At 45.4% G+C, this 22,766-nt stretch overlaps 1 protein-coding gene across 2 annotated transcripts in view; it reads right to left on the bottom strand.

Annotated features, from left to right (window-relative positions):
- Positions 1 to 22,329, bottom strand: part of ADAMTS17 (ADAM metallopeptidase with thrombospondin type 1 motif 17) — a 201,911-nt gene extending 179,582 nt beyond the window's left edge. For both annotated transcript variants that reach the window (XM_075506313.1, XM_075506312.1), the window contains exons 1-3: positions 22,154 to 22,329; positions 21,071 to 21,432; positions 10,704 to 10,869 (exon numbers count right to left, since the gene is read on the bottom strand). In XM_075506313.1, coding sequence (XP_075362428.1) covers positions 10,704 to 10,869; positions 21,071 to 21,432; positions 22,154 to 22,223 — 598 coding nt within the window. In that variant the 5' untranslated portion in view covers positions 22,224 to 22,329. The remainder of the gene's footprint in view (positions 1 to 10,703; positions 10,870 to 21,070; positions 21,433 to 22,153) is intronic.
- Between the last annotated feature and the right edge of the window lie 437 nt (positions 22,330 to 22,766).

The following is a 22,766-nucleotide window of genomic DNA, read 5'->3' on the forward strand; positions in this document are numbered from 1 at the left end:
GATTCAGGTGTTCCCCGCTTAAGAGGTCAGACAATTTCATGTGAAATATGAGCTGAAACAGTCAATCTACAACACAGCACATATATGCTGCAGGTGACTAGGCACAAGGGACATTATTCTTTTGCCAGTCACTTTGACAGTGTGTTACACAGTCTATCTGGCCAAAAATTCCACAAAATTCAGGACTGTTAGGTGATGGGAGAAGGGCGGTACACCCCCAGATCCACAGTATAAAATGGATGTAACATTGCACAAGCTCATTAGCTGGCTTTTATTTACAGGCTCTTACCTTTCCTTGGCTAGTCACCTGCAAAGCAACATGATCATATCACATTCTGCAGTCCAGCAGTCTTTGAAATATTCCTCAGAATGGCAAAAAAAAAAATAGTCCCTACTGCAATCAGAAGCACAACAGAGCTTTTCTGAAGCCTCAGTAGAAAACTCCTTATGTTCAGTGCTTTTTATGGCAACCCAACAGATGTACAATTCCGAAGCAACCACCCCAAATGACCTTTTCCTATTACACACCGAAAGCCCTGTCTAGCACTGTCTGGTTTTTGGCACATTCTTGCTGTAACTGCAGAGTCCTTTCCTGCTCCTCCTACCTCCCTTCCAACAGTATTTCCCAGACTCATCTGAAAAGCAACCTCTTCTCCTATAGCCTTCCACTTTTTTCCTCCCTAATCTTCCCCTTTGTAATTTTAGCTACCTCATTCTAGTTAAACCTACTGAAAGTCTCTGGATGCAGTTCAACAAAAGCCACAAATAAAAGCAAAATTGCAGAGTCCTTTCTGCAAGGCCAGATTTCTCCCTAGAAGCTCTTTTCTATTGCTGCCTTAAAAATCCTCTCCAGTTCTTCCTCAGGAAGCCCTCTGCTAACTTCCCTCCACCCATGAACCCTTTAACATCTCTATATACTCTCACATGGAGAGCTAGCTCTGTTTTCCTTTATGCTGTTACTTCAGCAGCATAAAAAGGAGGAGAGAGTATGCAAGTAGGGCAAACAGCTAACATTAGTTTTCCCTATGCCCCAGGAGTTTCTAGAGAATCTTTCACTGGTACCCATATTAGGCAGGTTTTATTAGTTTCACTTAAAAGTGAAAATAATCACCTCTCCAAAGCAAAAGAGAGAGAAAGAAAAAGGAGACGCTGCACACAAACCAAGCCTAGAAATTAAAGAAAGGAAGTTCTTGAGGTATATGCTTACTAGTTAACCTAAAACCGTATGTCAATCAGAGAAAGGGCAAGTTTGCTGAATTATCAGAGTGACAGGATGCCGCAGTTTCTCTGGTACCAGCAGTAGGATACAAATACCTCTCAAAAGGCTATCAATTCTGTGTGTTTAAACAATCATTATACTGCATCTATGTCTCTTAGACATTGCTATTTAATCTAGAAACTCATTGCTATGTAATCTAGAAACTGCATTAATTTCAAAGAAATTTTCTAATCTAGCATAATGACTTGATTTCATTTCAAATCAAGAAGGCAAGGTGTAAGGTGGAGCCCAGGAAGGAAGTGAAACAGAAAGCAGAAGTTAGCAGCAGCACTTACATCCCAGGACCAGAGCAAAAGCAAAACCTAAACAGAATACAGGCAGGCTTCCTTCTTAGTTTGAGTTAAGATCAAGGGGTAGTGGGTTGAAACACAGAGAAGAGTGTTTATTATTTAAAAACACATCAAGAGAAATATGCTACAGTTAAATCAATCTACTCCTCATGTTTGGATCTGATAGCAGAGCTGCTTCCAAACCATTTATTGAACAGCTTCTTCAAAAGGCTGACTGCACAGCATCACCATGGTGGTGGCCCACAAGCTGTACAAGTCAGCAACCTTGTTTGCTCAGCCTGGGGATCAAGTTGCTCATGGTTAGAAGCAAGACAAATTTGAACAGGTTTAGAGCTCTGAGACTTCCAGGATGACAAAACATTTCTGCAGAAGTCAGCCCACTGAAGGATATGTGCTAACACACCCTGAGCTAAAAGAGCAACCACAGATCACAGGACAGCTCAGAGCTGTGAGATCACCACAGACACATAAAGGAAACCAGTTCAAAATTCACAGACACCACCAGAAACATCCCTTCACTGCCTCCTGTGGGCTTTACATCCAAAGCTCTGTGCATTGGTTACCTTGCAGCTGCAGTTTTCATCCATACAACAACAGAGAGGTTCTTTTCAAAACACTGATCTCCTGAAGGGAAAAAAAAAAAGAAACCACGCTTCAGCTCCAGGGGCCTTGCTCCACACAGTTGCTTCCTTGACACCTTTCCTGTGGCATCCACCTTGGAGTAGACACAAGCAAGGATTGAAGAAGGAAACTAAGAAGAACAGACACTATTGGAGTTGCTGCCACAGCCAGCACTCCCCAGTCTATTTCCAGCCATGGGAACATGGAGTCCCCTTCACCTCTGTCAGGACACAGCACAATATTGTCCCTCTGCACTGGTCTTTTATACCTCCATTAAAAGTTTGGAATTTCACATTTACCACAGCTAGCTGATGCCAGTGGGTAGTCTGAAGTTCAGGAATTAAAAATGGTTGTTTATTCAAATCACACCTGATTACAGACTGAGAGCTGTCCTCTCATTTGTAATGCCTTGTCCTACAAAATGGTTATGCATCCTCAATTTCTTTCTGACTAGAATGGCAGACAAAATCATGCATCGACTGGTAGGAAAAAGCACTGCATAGCAGAATGATCCATTGCTCCCTAATCTACCTCCCAAAAATGTTATTTATTTTTTTTTTACACAGCCACTTTCATACCAAATCACAAGTTCATGACTATTTGTCTGGCACAGCAGCAAACAAGAATTTAAGACAGAACTTAAGAATTTAAGTCATGAACTCTGTGTTGCATCTCAAAACACCACGGAGATTTTATTGCAAGGATTGTTATCCAAGTTAGTCTGTGGCTTGGACACATCAGTTAAAACCTTGTTCTTCTGCAAAACATACGCAGTCATCAACATAACACATCAGGACCTTGTCTTTAATGGCAGGCCTGTAAGACAGCACAGGATAAGCACTATGATTTCTATCCACTCAGTGGTTCAATTTGTCAGCAGGATTTCAAAGATTGCCACCTCCTGCATTCATCTCCTTTTAAAAGGACGCCTTCATTGTAGGCTTTCCATCCAGCTAGAAACAAGGACTCACTCATGTAAGACAGTCAGATAACACAATTTAATGGTACAGAAAGCAAGCACAGTGACCATGGCTAAATGGTAAGACTATTAAAGTGGGAATAGAAATACCTGCTCTGCCACTCCCTCTTAGCCTCTGTACCTCAGTTTCTCATCCTGTATTTAATTTGCTCTGTTAACTAGCTGTAAATTCTCTGAAGCTCAATTGATTTCCTTTGTTTATGACAGACGCACAAAGGTCCCAACTTGCTTGGGGCCATGGGGGCAGATCCTGTAACACAAATATAATTAGGTCCTAGTGATAAGGAGTGATGTACCTAAGACTCTGAACTCAGACTCTTCAGTTTTGATCGCTGAAACTCAGCAGATCTGAGACCAATCACAAAGTACAGTCCTAATCCACTTCAGAGCTTCAGAGACTACAAAATGCCTGGCTGCAATTATACTGTGAAAAATGGCATCATTGGCCTCCAGGTTTATTTTATTTTAATGAGTCTTTAGCAAACGTGCTTAGTTTCCAAAGAATGTTTTTACAACTGCCAGCCTTACCAACCCATCCTGAGCTTTGGCAGCTGAACTCCAATCACTTCTGCTGAGGTTGGAAGAGCTCAGGGACTCACCAAACCAGGGGCTCCCCACCTACAGCCTGGCCTCACCATTACACCTATACCTTGAGAGAGGTGGCACAGACCTCCTTGAAAGCCGAGCAATTTACTTCTGGTGATTTGCAAAAGCCAGTAAAGAATACAGGTTTGTCTCCCATAATGGTGTTGGCTCAGCAGGTCATAGTGAAGTAAAAAGTAGTGTAATGGTTATTTTTAATCCCTAATGTATACAGATATGTCAAACTATCCAGGGAACAGAATAGCTGAGAAAGAAACTGTCCATTTATAGAGCAACTTTCAGATCCAAAGGCTCTCAGTACCATTGCCAGCTCAGAGTTAGTAGCCCTAATTTGCAGATAAAGAAACTGCTTGAGAGTTAGAGGTGGTAGTCTAAATGACCTCTGATTTTCTGTGCCTTCAGTCTTGGGCTCACAGTTCAGGACATTTATGAATTAGGAACAGAGGCAAAACCTGCCCCAAAGTGTTCCCATCTTGGCCACACAAACATGTAGGTGCCCAACACTTGGTAACTTTTATAGGTAAGATCCCAAGGGATCTGCTGAAGGTCAAAGGTCAAACAACATTAGGAATTGAGGCCAACAGAGTCCCAATTCCCAACTCTTGGCTCCAACCCTGAGCTATGATTTATAATAATACAGAAAAAACAAAGACAGCTAAAAGGTAAGCAATGTACCTTAGTCTCCTTGGAGCCACCTGTCTGCCTTTCTAGCCAGAATGCCCACTGGAACACCTGTGAACATCCCGAGACAAGGACAGTGTACACTAGACAACCTAGCTCATTATCACCTGCCAGTTTAGATTTCATTAGGTTCCAGTGGAAACTAGCACTAACTTTTATTAGGAACCAAGTGAAGGAGCAGTACAGCCCTACTGTGTGCAGCTGCTCTGGAAAGGGAAGAAATCCCTACACCACATATTTGCATGTCCTCTTTTTTTGTCTCTTTTCCACCTTGACAGTACAGGAAGAAGAAACTGGAGTCCCTCCTGCTCCACATTATCCATGCTGCCCTCATGCTAAGGGCTTCATCCAGAACAGACAGGCAATAAAACTTCACTTGCCACATGTGATGGAAAAGGACACTTCGGAATGGTAGACTGCTCCAAAAGGCTGCTGTTTATCAGCCATAAGGAAACAATCACATGCTTACAGGGAAAATCCAGACTCCTTGTTTGGAAGACCAGGGACCTGGAAAACCAAGGGATTTATCCACACAAGTGAGACACACTCCCATGGGTAAAGTGCTGAATTTCTGATAAAGAGAATACTTCTATGCTTGCAAACACTTAATCACATTACATCTTCTGCATAGCCCATGGTTGAAATCCTTGCTTTAATTCTTCAACAGATGCTTCCTAATATGGGCTAATACAGGTTGCATTACATCTCTCTATTTTTAGTGCACATGTTTTTTGGCCATAACAACTGCTGTTTCAGGCCAAGTCAAACCTGCAGAGAAAACACAGCTAAGAGACAATGATTAAAGATGAAGAAATGCAACATAGCAGTAACATGTGTTTAGGATTTATACCTGTTCAGGGAAAGCGTTCCCTACATTTGATACCTGCATACTAGCACTTATTTAAATTATTACCAGCTTTGATCAATTGTTAAAACAGGTTGAGAAGTAACTATACAAAGAAGCAACACATTGTTATTTTGTGAATTAAAATGTTGATCTTCCTGTTTTTTCACTGTATGTGTCTCTCCATGCAGCACATTTACATTAAATGAAAACTGGTTCATTTAAACTGACAAAAGGGTTTAAAGCAAACCCACATTTAAGAGTAATTTATGAGGTCTATGTCATAAACATGAAATAACAACCTTCCCTCCAAAGACAAGCTGCTCTCTCTCATGCTCCTGGACTGTATTTTATATCAAATCCCTTCTGTGTAAGGGGACTTTAATACATCACTGGAGACCTTTGGAAAAGTTATAACAGAACTTACTTTTCCCAGAGAAACAGAAAGTTTTATGACACGGTTAGAGGAGATTCCTATGCTTTCACAACATGGTTTGATTCTGTCTTTAACATTGATACTTTCTCTCACCAAGAAAAACTGAAAGACTTTTCCCATCCATAGACTTTGATGGCATAGGAACCATGGAAACTATGTGACCAGATCTCAGCAAATTAGTTAAACTACTGTTGTTCCATGATAGTTAACATAACTATATCCATTTACTGCAGCTGAGGGCGTGGTGGATATTTTCACGTGGAAACAGCTTTATTGTATATATTACAAGGTCACAGAGAGACAGGGCAATGAAAGAAGCCCTATCTCAGGTGTCTTCTACCCCCATTCTTTAGCTACAGGGGATTAATAAAGGAGATAGTACAGCTCCCCCCTAGTCCTCTCTGGTCTGCCCATTTCCTCTCTGTTAAGAGCTCTTCTTACAGGGTCAGAGATGGTAGGAATCACAGATACTGTTAAAACACAGATTAGCCCTGCAGCTGCCTCTTGTCCCCACAAATAAATTGAGAAGTCTATTCATGGATGTCTAGGCCAAACCTGAGGGCACTGCAAAAATCATGTATGATGCATTAAAAGAGACCTCTTTCTCTCCCCACTTGGCTCACCTGTAGAGAAATTCTTACTTATGTGTATTAAAACCTACAAACAAAACTCCCTATGACTCCATTCTCTCTCCAGAAAGACCACTAGCAGGACCTTTGATAAGAAAGTCGTCAAACTAGTTCTTTAAAATCAGAACAGTGTGTGATAGCAGGTTTGCACCCCAGATGGAGCCCAGTGTCCAGAGATGAGAACCGAAGAAGTGTTTCACATCACTGGTGTGAAGCTATTTCCCGTGTTCCTAATGACACCATGCTTCAGAGCAAACGAAACCCAAGCTTTCCTTCCTTCCCCCTCAAAGCATATGCACCTGGAAACCTTTTAATAGGTTTTCTGTTTGCCTCACAGGGGCTCATGTTCATTCCTGAGCAGAAATGTGCATTGTGACTTGAACTCTTTCTCCTGCTGGATGACAGGTGATAAAAATAATATGTATACACATATCATATGACTAACAATAGCACCTGGCCCATGGTGATGGGATCTGTCCTTTGCTGCTGCAGCACTTCAGAATTTAAACAAAGGAATTAAAACATCAGCCCTGAATCCACAGACCTGGGGGTTTTTTTAACCCATTCGTAGGCACTTTCAGATTCAAATCTCAAAGATCCAATAATGCAAGACCCTAAGTTCTTTCCCACTCCTGACTACAGCCAGATTAATCCTCTTACGCAGGTTATTCCAGGAGAAATTTGGCTTCCACAAAGTTCTCCTGCAGCTCTAAAAATAATCGAGTGCTGTAGGACATGTTACACCACTTAGACTAAAGGAGTTGGTTTAGACGTTTTAACAACCACTTATCAAACCTGACTGCTAGCATTACCTAGCCCCAAGGAACTGTTCAGCTCAGTTTCCCTCTCCCATGGCTGGGGTCTGCAAGGAAAGTACCACACTTCTGGGTGGAACACAAGAGGAATGCTCTTGGAAAGCTGTGATGTCTATCCCCGCAGTAGCACTGACACATGGCACTTCCCGATTAAGTCCATTTTGCTGTCTTAAAATGCTTTCCTCCTCCCCCTACAAATACTCACATGAGTCATTACATCACAATGCATCTTTTTTTAAAGTCAATTAAGTTCATATATCACACAACCATTGCTGCAAATAGAATTTTGCCATTGAACAATTTAGCCCTGTTTAAATTCTTGTGACGTGATCAATAACTAACATTAAAAATTCAGCATCTGATACTTTGTATTGTATTTGAATCCCAAATAACCCCAGATCATGCCAGATACTGCTGAATTACAAAATTTTAAGAAGAAAATATCTTTAGAGGTGATTCTTGTCTGTTTGGAAAATACAAGAAGAACAGCAAAGGACTGGAAATTGCCCAAGTGTGGCAATTCTGTGGCTTTGAAAAATACTCATTTTATATTGTATTTACACAAACATGTATTTTTCATCTATGTTGTTCCACAATACAGGATGTATATCCAAAATGTCTAGCATGTGAATATTTCCTAAGTATTTACAACCTCCATTCTTTCCTGCCAAGTTTTAGCCTGGGTGAGCCAAATTACAAGCCAGTGAAAAACAACCTCTAGTGCAAATCTGATCCGTCCTTCACTCTGCCAATGTTGGTGAGTACCATAGTAAAGAGACCTTTACCAAGGAGAAACTCTGGAAGCATGCCCCTAGATCATCATTTCCACACAATTTCATTAGGAATGGACCTTTTGTGCACCAGAGAGGATTAATTTTTTTGTTTCTAAACTCCTTGTGCACAAAAGTTAATCCAAACCAGACAGGAGTCAATTAGGTCGTTAACGTGCTAAGCCTATTAACAGCCACGACTTACATTTCTTTCCCGCAACAATGAAAAACATTCAGGAGTCTGCCTTTAAGTGGCAAAGCCCATGAGCAATTTCATTATTTTATGACACGGCTACTTGAAGCGGTGGCTGTTTGCACAAGCAAGCAGCACTCCCCACTGTGCAGCAGTTGGGTGCTTTGCTCCCCCCAAATCCAATCCTAGCTTAGCCCCTCAATTAGCATCAGGTAGGAAAAAATCCAGTCACAGAACAAGATCCATAGCCTTAAATAAATTTTACATCGGACTATCAATCTCCTTCTGCCTCAGAACTCAGATACACACTCAGCCCACGTGGCCTGGCCACCACCTTTGCATGAGCTGAGCCATGGTAGTAGTGTATGCATGCATGTGCTTGTGTGCTCTTAGTCCAACAAATATAAAGAACTTCAACAACTCTGCTTGCAGTAGGGAATTCTTGTTCCTCAAGCTGTCCATGGATTAGGAACTGAACAGATACATAATTAACTTTGCTGACACACAGAGTTAAGTGCAATCAAATCATGTCAGACCAAGGGTCCACATAGTCCATGCCATGAGGTCCCCCAAGCTCAGGACCTGCCTGTCAGTCACCTCTAGGCCAACCTGAGGAGGACAAAGCTTGCAGGGAGGATCCCAGCAACTGTGGGGTCTATTCACATACCCTTTTGGACAAAGCAGAGAAGAGCAGCATGTAGTGGGTCCCCAGAAGCCTTCAGGAAGCAGTAGGTGCTATTGGGAACACTTTTTTTCAGTGTCCCCTTTTAGCGTCTTATTTTTACAGATCTGATACCTTGGTACTCACTCACCTCCTCTTTCCATTTGTGATCCCATGTAATTACCCAGTGCCTCCCCCATTTCCTTTCCTTTAGTCCCTCTTCTCAGGGAGGGAATTTCAGTTCTGCCAAGGACAAGGAGCACCCTGCTCCTAGATAGAAGGTCAAAAGGTTCAGTGGCAAAAGGATGAGGCAGATTTCCTGGACTGATTTTGGTTCAATTCAGCTTTTAACTAATGGCTGTCTTATTTTACAATGTAAGAATTTTGTAATGCATTTTCTATGAACACAGTGCTGCAGCACCTACACTACTTGGCTAGGAAATCAGAGTGGTGCTGAATTCTGATGTTTCCTCTAAAAAGAGACATAGGGGATCTGTAACTCTAACCAGAACCAAGATTTCATACTCAGAGAATCAAAAAGAAGATTGGCTTAGTCTGAACCCATGAGAATGATAAACCTGCTGAACTACTAAGAGTTCAACTCCACACAAGAGAAAATAAAGTTCCTGGCCACGGGATTTACCAACAAGCAGTGCCAGCTAAGAGGCAACCTTATGACCAAGCAAAGGTCATCTCTGCTGGTACACTGGCTTGATTAAATACAAAACCAGAGAGATACAGGCAAACTTTAAGTTCATGGCTGCCTATTCCAGTCAGTTCCTTCAGACCTCTTCTTCCACTTCTGTTCCCAATATGGAAGCCTTTTGTGCCTCCAGCTTCTGCCATGTCCCTTTACGTCCAACAACAGCACTTGTCCCTGACCACTCAACTGTTCCAATACTTGTGGGTCTTACTCTTGTACCCATTAAACCTGCCAGTCCTGCTTTCCATTGTGTCCCTTTGGCGGGGGGGGGAGGAGAAGTTTAATTTATCTCACAAAACCTTAAAGCAAGCAATTTAAAAGTTGCCACTCAAAGAAACAAAACGTCCTATAGCATGAGAGCTAGAGCTTAAGTTTGATGAGTGAAACACCAGACAGAAAAAGCAAACTCAAGTTCCTAGTTAAAAAAATTACCTCGCTTGACTACATCTGGAAGTTTCAAATGCACCTAAGCGAATATAAAAGCAATAAAAAACAAAAACAAAAAAACCCCAAAAAAACAAAAACGAAGTCTGCCCAGTTGACCACGTACCCTGATATACTCTATGATGGACAGCATACTCTGCTAGACAGAAGTAAAAATGACGACATGCAAGAAGCTGAAAAAGAAAGTAGATTGTTTTACAAAAGAAACTCTACATCTCTTCCCCTCTCCACATAACTTTTCATCCTGCTATGAGCTGGATCCCTGGAGCTGAACTCCACAGATGATACTTCTGATTAAATTATATGAAAATATCTTAAGTGACACTTTCCATGTTCCGAAATGCAAGGATCACCATTCTATCCATGCCTACTTGGCACAACTCCAGTGGAAAGGTGAGATGAAAGAGCACCCCTCACCACTGACTTCAGTTTCAAAATTTGGGCTTTTGCTAAAAACATTGTGAATACCTTCCTGAGCAGCAGCCACATCGCATGGTTAAAAGAGAAGTTTACTCTGACCCATGACTTATCTTCTCACAAATTGAATGTTACAGCGTATGTCCTAACAATTTTTATATTTGTGATGTGGCTCCTTCTGCCTGAAGTAGCAGAAGTATTCATTAACGTATGCCATTTTTCACTAACTCCAGCTGCCTGAACACTTGAATTGCAAAATACAGACATATCTGGCAGAACAACAGTTAAAAATATAATTGCATACTCATGGCTGTTCTCTTGAGCCACTTCAAGCTCACCTGCTACAACCTTGCAGTGCTCATCAGGAATGTGCGACTTCATGGGATGGCTTGATTTTGTGGATCGTCTACGCCTGATGAAGTGTTCTTTTCCACTAAATGAGGTCTCTGATGTATTCACTGGTTGTATTAGCATGTGCTCTGATCCAATTTGGATATAGCCAACCTGTCCACAAAAGAGAACAAAAAAACCTGTCAGACAGTTTGGTATCCTAACCTTGTCTATCAACCCAGTCTGAACCTAGACCATTTCACTGCAATCATTATTTACAGCGTGAGGAAATGAAAAGTTATTATGATCGTGTTCAGTCTGCACAATACAGACTAAAGAACTTAATCTGCTTGTCATATTTATTTTTTATATCACTGAGCACTATTTAGAAGCATCGTTGTACAAAACACTGTACATGTACGAAAAAAAGGTGGGGGGATCTTGTCAACACCTTTCCTTTCCCTTCTTCCTCTCCCTCCAGCTAGAGCACCACTCTAGCTGGAAGCATAAATAAGTATGTTTTATGAGATGCTTAGCTCACATGAGGACAAATAAATCCTATTAACAAAAATTATTTCATGGTCACCTTTCTAATTGCCAGATGGAATTGCATTGTTATTAAATGGCATTTACTAACTCAGCGGAGCAAAGAGGTGAGATTGCCTGCAAACAGGAGACCGCATAGGTATGTCACTCTTGCGGACAATACCAAGTGAATTGAAGTGATGTCGAAAGTATGACTTGCCGATCCACCCACTTTTTTTTGTATGGGGACCAAATACCTCTTCTTGACTACAATAGGGGCCACGTAGTAAGCACTGCTCTCCCTGCAAGCCATGGGTTGGGTTTCAGGGGTCAAGCTGGGAATGGGCTGTTGTACCTTCCCAGTTACAAGCTCTTCCACCATCTCTGGCATATGAAACACAAGGATGGCAAAGACCCTAATTAACAGTAGACTCCACAGGCTACAGGTCAGAGCACTAAACCCCTGCCTTTCTTGCACCAAGTCCAGACCTTACACCAGGGCTGGCAAGAACATCTTTGGAAGGCAGCTTCTGCCCCAGGAGAGCCCTCCTTTGCTTGCAACCTAGAGTTTTTAATGTTCTTTTATGCCTTTTCCACTCCTTTTCTGGCATGAAAGGAAGAGAGTGAAAACAAAGATATCACTTTAAAACTTAACAAAGCTCCCAGGTTTAGCAATCAACTCTGAGGTTATAACACATTGGAGAAAGTGAATATGTACAATGAGGGTTTCTTACTTACTTTCATTGTACTAATCCAATTATTATTTGTATTGCAATTAAAAGTCTCGAAATACAGCTCTTTGCCATATACCCCCCTTGGGAGAACTCTCTAGGTCTGATCCAACTTCTGCTAGCAACAGAAGGCCTCATCTGGCCTGCCAGGATGCATCAGATTGTGCCTGCCATACACCTTATAGGTACAGGAGCTTACGAAGGGGTCCTGCTAGGTTGCATACCTATAACACCCATCCTATACATACAAAGAGAGACCAGACTTTTTTTTGCCCCCCACCCCCCCCCCCCCCGTTCTGTGCCAGCCAGGCAACCATCCAAATAAATGCTCTGCACGTACATGCAAATACTATATATTCAACAGCTGACTGTACTAATATGATTTATAATATACATTACATACATACTGTATATTGTACATTTCCACACCTCCCTGCCAAATTCAGTCCTCACGTACACCCAGGAAATCCCTTTGGCCTAGTATTTCCAGCAAAAGGAATTTCTGCTAACAGAAATGAGAGCTCTCCTCTTTTGACAGCTGTATGAACTGAACAGCTTTCAGGGGAAACCAGGATCTCTCAGAAAGGGTCACTAATTTCAAAAGTGCACTTGGGGGGGGGGGGGGGGAATCAGTGTCCCTGTTTACCATGGCTGCAAAGCATGGTGTTAACAATTAGTCCCCTGTCTCAAAAGAGACAAGAGACACCTCTTTTGAGGTCTTTCAAAAGAGACCTTGCCCTTGGGGCAAGGTCACTGATTAAGTATAAAATGCCTTGACACCTCCCAGAAGGGCTCCCATTTACAAAGAAAAATTGACATTATTTCTTGGCCCTACAGAATGCATACCAGTTTACAAGAACCACTCTGCCCTGAAGTTTCCAAAAGGGCTGCCTCTTCATTTAAATTAAAAGTTGGGCTTTGTCAGGATTGTTTCAGAGACAGCAAACGCTCTAGTGACTTATTCTTCCAGCCTCCTTTATGATGCTCTCCACTACTTCCCCTCCTTGTTCCAGTCTTCCAGCTGGGAGGTAGCCCCAGCCCCCTTTTTTAATATAGGTTTTAATTATTTAGAAGAAGGGTTGTAAATCTGGTGCCATGGTACTAGAAGCCACACCAGAGCTCCTGAAACACTGCCAACCATTTTTGTTGGTGCCAAAAATATGTAAGAAGTCAGTTTCATCACCACCCGACATTATCCCAACTTTCTGGCATCAAGTGTGAAAATAATTTAAACCATTGGAAAGGACTTATGTTTCACATTTGCTTTGGAATTGTGAAACCTATGGAGGGAAAGAGCCATGCGTCTTCACCCTGGAATAGGTTAAGAAGCAATCTCAAGTTTAATCTGACAAGCCAAGTAGAGTTTCAGTCAGGAAGGATTTGCAGGACCGGGCCTGTAAAGTACTCCTAGGGAGTTAAAATTTTCCTCAAACTTGCCAGTTGAGTTCTAAAGAGTCCTCAAACCTGTTGGCCCAGATGAGATGTTTTGGACCTGGTAACTTCAATAGTCTGGTCATTATTTTGCTTTTTCTGTAAGAAATGCATTCCTCATGTTGCCTCCCTCAAATCCTCCAACTACCAGATACTATACTGAGCTAATCTCAGCATGAGATATCAGACATCAGCACTAGACAAATACTCTATGCTCTTCTTCTCTAGTCTGTGTGATGTTCAGGGACAGCAGAAAGCTGGATTTTGAAGAAGTAAAAGACAAGACCACATAACTGTCAAGAGCTATTTTTCCCACATCTCTGGAAATCATTCCAATTAAATAAAATGCTTTGGATCTATCAGTTCCTGTTTGCCTGGGGAGATGCAGATCAAAAGCTGGGATACTCCCTCTCATCCTTCTTTCACTGTGAGAGCCCCTACAAACAGGACCTGCCAGACCCCAGCATTGCTTAACGTCTGGGAAAGCAGCTGCTGCCCTGCCCCACCATCCCAGAGCACCTGAGACACAGGAGGCATCAGGAGCCCAGAAACTCAGAGGGGCATAGAAGTTCATTGTCATCTGCATTATTCATCTAACCTGGATTTTACAGTTAGTACCCAGGACCATATAGCTGACAGAATCATGCAGCTCAGCTAACAGGAAAGGCTGGAATGATTTCAGCCTCAAAAGGGCAGGCAACCAAACTGACAAGTTGATTAAAATAAAGAATCCACACTTCCCACTACAGCCCCACTCACCACTGTGCTTAACAGTGGCTATATCTTTCATATTAAGGATATTTCATATCCTTAATTTAAAAGTCAGCTCAACATTGCTCACTAGCAAAAAAGACCCTGTTCTCCAAACCACCAAAATATTCTCAACATGCTCTTATCCAGAGTTTTATATATACATTGGCCAGTCAAGCAATCTGCTCACTCTCTAATCTACTCTTGCACTACCAGTAGTTCACTCTTCTTCTACACATTATCTTCCTTGCCACTGGAGCTTTTCTCAGGCTGAATGACAGCAGGGAAAGGAGGAAGGTCCTCACACTGTATCACTGAAATTACAACGTAACAACGGGACTGGTAGTGCTGGCACTCAAATAGCATTTGTAATCACATCATCCTGCTTCGCTGCCTTCACTGTTCTCTGTCCCCCGGTAGTACTGGTGGAGCTACAACAGCTCGAGGGCTAACTTGGGACAGGAATCCAAATCTTCAATGTTCTCTGCACGTGGTTCTGGACCTTCCCACACGTTAATACTCTCCAACAGTTACACTGTTTTTCCAGCCCTTTTTATTTTCACAACGTCTTTGAACAAGATCTGTGAAATGCTGAATCTTTAACAGATTTTTCTTTTGCTCCTAAGTGTTCATTAGTTACATACATACGAGCACGTTGAAAAGAGAACAGTTTTAAGCATCTGACAAATTCCAACCCCTTCTCAATTTCTCAACTGTTACACTGTAAATCTTAGTTTAACCATTTCCTCAAAGTTAAAAGGAAGTTAATATTTAAAGTGAAGAACAAAAAACAACACAAATACAGTTTAATAAACTTCACATGGCTTTTAGTCCTGTCCTTATTAACTATCTTAAAGCTGAAGCGTGGTTATTATTTACAAGTGCAACTCAAGCAAATTTAAAACAAGAGCTTTAAATTAGGTCCTGCTGCAGTGTCATTTCAGGTTTACACTCAGCTATGAGAGCAGATCATACCCATGAGTATCTAACTGCACCTCTGTTCCAGCCTACCCCAGCCTCCGAGTCTGCTAAACAAGGAAACCACAACGTGTTCTCCCTTTTGTCCACTGTGGAAGGGGAAAGAAAATCCCAGCACAAAGAAACCCAGCATGGTAATTTTAAGAGGTTTAACTTTTCAGCTCATGGACCAGCTATGGATAAATGCCAGACAGCCCCTCTCCCACACAAGAGAATCCAGCAGAGCTGAAGGTTTCCTCAGGGGAAATCATATCATCTTATAATCCTAGCACGCCTGCACTGCCCTGCTTCCCATAACAGCAGCAGCTTTTGCAGTCACCTGAAGGGCAGCACCGCCCTGTTGCGCACAGAAAACCCTCACTACCACTGGACAGGGACTGAGCTCACAGAGTTCAGACATCTGCTCTAAACCAGGCATCATCTCCCTCTACAGTCAATGAAGAAAGGCAAACACCTCCAAATGGACAACTGACCAATCTAAAGTACCTAAGAAACAGGACAAACCATCAGGGGAAGTGCTCTTTGGAACTGCCCATCTTTCTTGCTCTCTCTCCGCTTTATAACGAGAGTCAGGCTTAAAACCAACAAGCTGTGGCCTCTTCTGTATTCTTCTTCCTCTTTTTCACAAGAATAGAGATGATCTACCATTTCACTAGGAGTACCTTGAGTTATCAGTTGTTCCTTGGAGCCTGCAGTCCAACGTTACTCAGTTCTCTGTGCCCTGACTGGCCTTCCATATTGGATCTAAAACCACACTGAGACATCCAGTTCCTGCGTAGGCACTTACACCCACCTGGAAATCAGTGGGAGTTCAGAGACCCTAGAAAAAGCTATGCATCCAAACAGTGTTTGTATCTGGTCCCACAACGTCGTTGGTGAACAGCAATGTGGGCAGTACCAGGGGCAGAATTTCCCAGGTACTGCAGCTAACTGGAAAATACATTTCTGGCATTTAACCTTGTTTAGTACCCAAATGCACAATCATGACTTTATAATAATCAGTATTTTCCCTTATCACCTCTACCAGACTTACAGCATCTCTGCCCAACCTTCCTGAAAAAAGGAAACACCTGGCTGACACAAAGTCCAGAGGGATGCTCTGTCATCTCTCCTTGCCCATACTTCCCAATGCTTGTCTGCATCTACACCCTCACAAAATTTGTGGATGGTACCAAACTGGAAGTGCAGGGGACACACCAGAATGAGGAGCCACCATTCAGAAATACTTTAACAGGCTGGAAGATCTGTCCACCAGGAGCTGCAAGAGGTTTAACAAAGGTAAAAGTACATGAAGCTTGGAAGAAAAGAAGCCCTTTTCTTCTCTGTGTTGATGGTATGAGACAATACTGCAAAATGTTTAAGGTTTCCCAACTTCCAGCACGTATTTCTTAGGGCATAGCTTCAATTACTCTATTCCATCCTATAATGAGAAAATCAGTGTTCTCATTCCATGAGCCCTTGTAATGTACATCATCCACTTCCACTGATCCAGTCCGCACAAGCAGTCTCACTGAACTCAAAGGAGATGAAAATGTGGTGTGAAAAAGTTAAATGAACGACCCTGAACAGGAGGGAGCCACAATTTCTTCTCTTATTTCACTTGAGAAGTCCACTTTAACTAGAGACAGGCCAAAGAGCAGTCCCGAATCCAAAGTCAGAGATTCCACGTTTCAAAATGAAAAAGAGAAGTTACTTAGAGTTAAACCTCTGCCTCCAAATGCATCCCAGTGGTTTTCAGCTTTCAGATACGGTTCCTGAACAGACAAGAGTTTTCAAGTTCATTTCTAAGTCAAAACCTAATGCTCACTTTAACACAAACCTGTGACCCTCTCAAAACTGTAACTGTTTCAAAAATTTAGGTACAAGAAATATGAAAAGCCTACACCAGTTTTAAGGTACTGACGTTGCAGTCCAACAAACTGGATAGCAGTCCAGCACTTCAGCATGTGAAAGTGACTCTACTATGAAAAAAGAAGTAAAAAAATTAATACATCAAATGAAGTCTTTGGGAATCCCACATTTTGCAGATAGCTTGAGGCAGCATTCTGCAATGTACAACTGGGGAAGAAGTCTCCCCAAAGGGCACAGGACCCTGCCTTTCTCCCTTATCTTGGGTCCACAGGACTGATAAGCCCTGCTAGGACTCGAAGAAAGCATGGTTCCAATCACAGCACAAATATATGGTGCTGAAAGGGCCTCATCTACTGTGCTCTTCAGACTTCAACTGAAAAAGCTCTACAGAATGTAACACTGCTCTGGCAAACTTTGCTAGAGAGGGTAAGGGCAGCACACAGAGAGCAACAGTGAAAACGTAACTGTGAAATTGCACCTGAAAGTAATGGATGAGTAGTTCTGAGATGTGTCGGGAAAACTGGAATTTCCTTGCTGGAGGGAGACCTAACATGTAATTTAGGAATTGATCTCAGACTTAGAAGCAGAGACCTTAGTCCACTACACAACTCAACTCAAGGTAACACACACTGTGCCCTTACAAAGCTGGAACTTTCCAAAAGAGAGGTAATTTCCTGTACTGCCTACTGTTTTCTAGCGTTGGTCAGATGAGTTGCAGAACTTTGCTCCTGCCTGTGTCTCCCCAGAACAGGACAGTTCAGTCCTGCGGTGTGGTCAGAATCCAAGTGTTTACACAACTGCATTCCCCAGACGGGATACAGTCCTGCCAAGTTGAAGGCAGTAGAGCTTTTCAGGAACATAGTACCTCCTGTCTACGCTGCAATTCCCACGTTGTCAAGAGGGACAGGACGGTTGGAGTATCCTCACAGATGGTACTTTAACTGTGAAAATGAGACCTTATGTACATCAGTCCTAAACGTGCTATGGCCTGACGTAGCTACAAGAGTGTGGCCGCCCTTCTCGATGCAATTGCAAGCTGTAGCAGGAAACTACAACAGACCACATACTGGTTAACGGCAGCATCTGTGAGCAGAGTTTAAAAAACAAAATGCAACCTTTAGATGCTACACTGGGAATCTGATATCATTACCAGGAAGCAATTGCTCAGTCTGGTTGTCGCTCAGTTTTCATTGCCACTGTGTCAGGGATTTTGTTTTAATTAGAACTCCACTTGCCCTGATCATTTTATATGTGCGATCACTTTTTGTGTGATTTACGGCATGGTTGAGGAATATGGTTACAACAAAGTCTGAGCCCGCTGGAGACCAGGGTAGAGTAGTATTACCTACTTCTTAGCAACCAGCTTTTCTGAATGAGATGTCCTGATCATCCAGTTCAAGTCCAACAAGCACTCCCACGCTGGAGTTTTCAGGAAATCTCCCACTGCAGTGCTAGCACTGCTCAGGAGACAAGTGCCAGGATAAACAGGCTGCAAGGGTTCGACTACCACAGGCTTTCTTCTAGCGCAGCGTGCAGGCCTTGTCCATATCCCCACCTGTGAAGCTGTGCTGCTGATGAGGGCAAAGCCTTATTCTTTCTGCTGCAAACAGGGCTTAAAGAAGCAATTGGAAAATTCAAAACCCACTGTAGTGATGGTCTTGGTATTTTAAATTGCCAGACTAGGAGGCAAAAAGTTTAGGCTCTCAAGTCACTCGACCTCAGTTCCGCTCATGGCAGATTCAAGACTTCCTAGATAATTTGAGGCAAACTTGTAATTCCTCTGATCTCTGGAAGCATCTTACCACTAAATTGCATAGCTTTCACTGCAGGTATGCTGATTTAGTGTCACCACTGCAAAAGACTGCGTAAACATTGAAAGCAGGCTAAAATCTGATATGTTTCATGTTTAAGAATAGACTTAAGAAGCCAAAACACAATTTAGCTAGAATAAGAAGGTCTATCTACATGGTGATGTGGATCAATTTAATGAAACCATTTCAGAAGTTAATAAGGTTCATCTTAAGTTTAGGTTCATCCTAAAGACACTTCAGTTTTCTGTTCTCTAGTTTTCAGTTCACAAGGGTGTTATAAACCTTAACTCACTCATATGTAACATGCATCTGCTTTGACCCCTTTTCCCATTCCTGGTGTTTATCTGAATGAAGAGTAAATGAACAGATTCCTCTAATAGGAAAGGAGTATCCCAACATGCAGAAACACATCTCTCTCAACACGTCTGCCCACACCATTCTCAGCACTCCCAGGACCAGATCCACAGGCAAAGGCGAGCAGAGCTTTACCAGCACTGCCTCTTACACATGGGGCAGTATTGGCTTTGGTCCCCAAGAGGTGCCACAAACGAGCAGCTTTGACGCCGATTACTTTTTGATCCCAAGTTCATCTAGCTCAGTTATGTCAATTTAGTTGTTGCTTAGAATTCATATGATACAAACAGATATTGCAATATTGCGGCTCATATTTGCAGAGTAATGAACAAAGACTAACTAGTCTTGTTTCTTTTCCAACTTTTCTACTGGGAATATCGCCAATCTTTTTCACTCCCCCTCCTCCATTCCCTGATCTCAGGCAGTTAATACTGTGCCTACAACTACATTCCTCTTTTTAAAAAGGTTCCTTCTCTGCCTGTTTGTGCTTTTCAGCTCTGCTGGAGTAGGTAGCTTTGGAAGCCCAGCACTTCATGAACGGTATTAACAAAATGTCCCTAGTGACAAAAGCGTAGAGTTGTTAGTCATTTAAAGCTTGAACTAAAGATATCAGTTTTAAACTCTGAGAAAGCCCTCGGTGGTATACAGCTCAATTTACAGTACCACTCAAATATGCGGCATCTCAGAGCCATTGGGGGTTTTTTGTTGTTTGTTTGTTTGTTTTTTAAACCTGAGGCACAGCGCCCTCAAACGGTTCAGGAATGAAGGCCCAAGCCCCAAGTGCAGAGCACATGAAGTGCTTCTTACTACAAAGTTTAAGACAAAATCTCCATCAACAGGTCTGTTCTGAGAAGTTAAGCACACATCCCAGGACTATGTACTGGGAGTCTATGCTTAACACCCCAGTGACTTTCTGAAGTACTTTCAAGTTACCAACAATAATTACAAACTAGCCATTGTCTTAAGCATCTAAGTCTTCACCGCTAAGAAACACAAAGGCTGTCCCACGCAAGATCACCTCTTCTTATCAGGACCCTCGGAGGAGATCCCAGGCCCTGTGGAGCCACCTGAAAATGCTACAACCTCAGGTAGAGAAATCCTGACACCTGAGGTGGGAAAAGCATCCCCAAGCAGGATGGTTCCTCCAACCATGCTGGAGGTGTCCCTACACCACAGCTCCCACTAAACACCCTCACACACCAGCACTGATAGCATGAGCCGGGTGGAAAGGGCCAGTTGAAGACCTGAGGAGCCCACTGTCCCAGGCTGTACTGCTGAGGAGGGAGCCAGGCAGGCAGGTGATCAAGTCCCCACAGTGGGACCCAGCCACCAGCCAAATGCCACAGGTATAGTGGCAAGAGGGTCCATCAGCCAGGATGCTCCTCTACAGCATCCTCGGGCCCCGTCGCCCATCCACAGCAGACGTGCCGCGGCTGAGGCCCACGGCCCGGAAAACCCACACGGGGGACAGCGGCGACGCTCGCCAGGGCGCGGGAGATGAGGGGACGGGCAGGACAGCGCGGGAGCGGGCAGGGAAGCGCCCCGCGCTGAGGTGAGGCGCGAGCACTGCCCAACGGCCACTGCCCGCCTCCACGGGGCAGGGCGGCTGGGGGCAGCTCCCAGAGCGGGGAGCCGGGGCTGACGGGAAAGTCTTCACGGAGGACACGGGAGACGCTCGCCAGGGCGCGGGGAGGCGAGGGGACGGGCAGCACAGCGGGGGAGCGGCGGGCAGGAGGCGCACCGCGCTGAGGTGAGGTGCGGGCACGGCCCAACGGCCGCTTCCCGCCTCCGCCGGGCCGGGAGTGGGGCGGGGGGTCGGGCAGCTCCCGAGCCCGGGGCTGACAAGAAAAGCCTCGCGGGGGCGGCGGAGGGGCTCGCCGCAGCCCGGGGGGGCGGTCGGGGAGGCGGCCCGCGCTGAGGGGAGGCGGGTCGGGGTGGCAGTACCAGCCCGGCGCAGGTGCTGAGGGAGGCGAAGGAGTCGCTGCGGTTCAGCACGTGTCCCGTGTAGAAGCAGAGCCGCTCCTCCGGGGGCCGCCGGGGGCTGGGCGCCCGCCGCGCCTCCCCGCGCCGCTGCTCCACCACGAAGCCCCGGGCGAGGAAGCGCAGGTCGCGGCGGAGGTGCAGGTAGAGCTCGGCGCCAGCGGCGGGCAGGCGGAGCAGCAGGGCCTCCGCCGCCGCCCGCTGCCGCGGCAGCGCCCGCCGGCGCCGGGGGCCGCCGCGATCCCCTCGCACGGCGGGCGGCAGCAGGTGGATCTTCTCCAGCGCCACTCGCTCCGGGATCACCACTTCCAGCTCCGCTCCGCCAGCTGCAGGCGAGAAGGAGAGAGGCTCAGGCGCTCGCACCCCCGCGGGCTGGTGCCGCGGCCCGACGGGGCGGCCGGGGGCTCTGTGCCCCGCCACCCCCCCACCCCCCCCGCGGGGACGCCCCGTCCTGCCGGGGCGAGGACAGCCCTGCGCTCGGATTTCAGCGCAGATACTCATGCACTGGAAATTGTGAACAGGCTGCAGAGACAATGGAGCCAGCGGAGGCAAGGGATTTATTTCTCTCTCTATATATATATATATACACACACACACATATATTAGAGACAGAGTGCAGGGAAGAGAGGAATAAAGCAAATGCTAAAGCTACTTGTATCATTAAAAAAAATATATAGCTCAGACACAAGCATCGCATTTCACCAACCCCAATAAAAATCTGCAGGGAGAAGGGGAAAAGCAGAGCAAGCCGAAGCCGCAGCCAAGGACAGTCAGCAGCTTTCCACATGAAACGTTACAGCAGCAGCAGCGAGAGGACAGGAAAAGAAAATACAAAAGCCTGGAGCAATTCGTCCTGCAGACTGGGACCGCGGCCACGCAGGGGATCCGGTGCATGCCCTGCGGTCTGCGCCTGCATGCTGCCGCCCGGGGCCGGCGCCCACCGCCCGCCCCGCCGGACCCGCGGCACGGGGCTGCCCGCGGCGAGGGCTGTCAGCGCCGCCGGAGAAGGAGATGCCGGCGCGGCGAGCCAGGGGAGGGAAGCGCTACCTGTGCCGGCGTCCAGTCCCCAAAGCAGCAGGCAGGGAAACACGAGAGGCAGGAGGCAGCCGTCAAACATTTTATGGCAGCGGCGGGGCCCAGCGCGGAGCGGAGGCGGCGGCGGCGGCGGCGGCGGGAGCCCGGGCCGGAGTGAGCCCTCCCCGCCCTCGGAAAAAGTAATCAGCGCCGCCGACAGCCCCGGCGTGGTGGGCGCCCGGCCACGCCCCTCCCCGCGGCCCCGCACGCTCATTGGCGCGGGCGCCCAACGGGCCACGCCCCGCGCTCCCCCATTGGCTGCGAGCTGAACGCGCTGGGCGGAGGGCTGGGCTGCGCGAGGAGGGGTGCACGTGGGTGGGGGCAGCCGGCAGGGGGCGCCCTCTCCTGCCCCGCGGCCGGGCAGGCCGGCAGACCCCAGCCAGAGCCGGGGCCCCCCCGTGCCCTGCGGTGGGCATTTCTGCAGCCGGTTCTCCGAGGCCTGCGGCTGGTTTGGTGCCCATGAAGCCGTCGGAAATAGCCTAGCGAGAGGCATGGGAGGTCTGGCAAAAAGCAGCCGACTGGTGGTCTCCTCCGTCGTGTTTTCTGCATATCCTTTTCTTCATTACTAAAGGAATTTAGGCACTGC

The sequence above is a fragment of the Mycteria americana genome, chromosome 6, assembly GCF_035582795.1.
Source record: "Mycteria americana isolate JAX WOST 10 ecotype Jacksonville Zoo and Gardens chromosome 6, USCA_MyAme_1.0, whole genome shotgun sequence".
NCBI lineage: Eukaryota > Metazoa > Chordata > Aves > Ciconiiformes > Ciconiidae > Mycteria > Mycteria americana.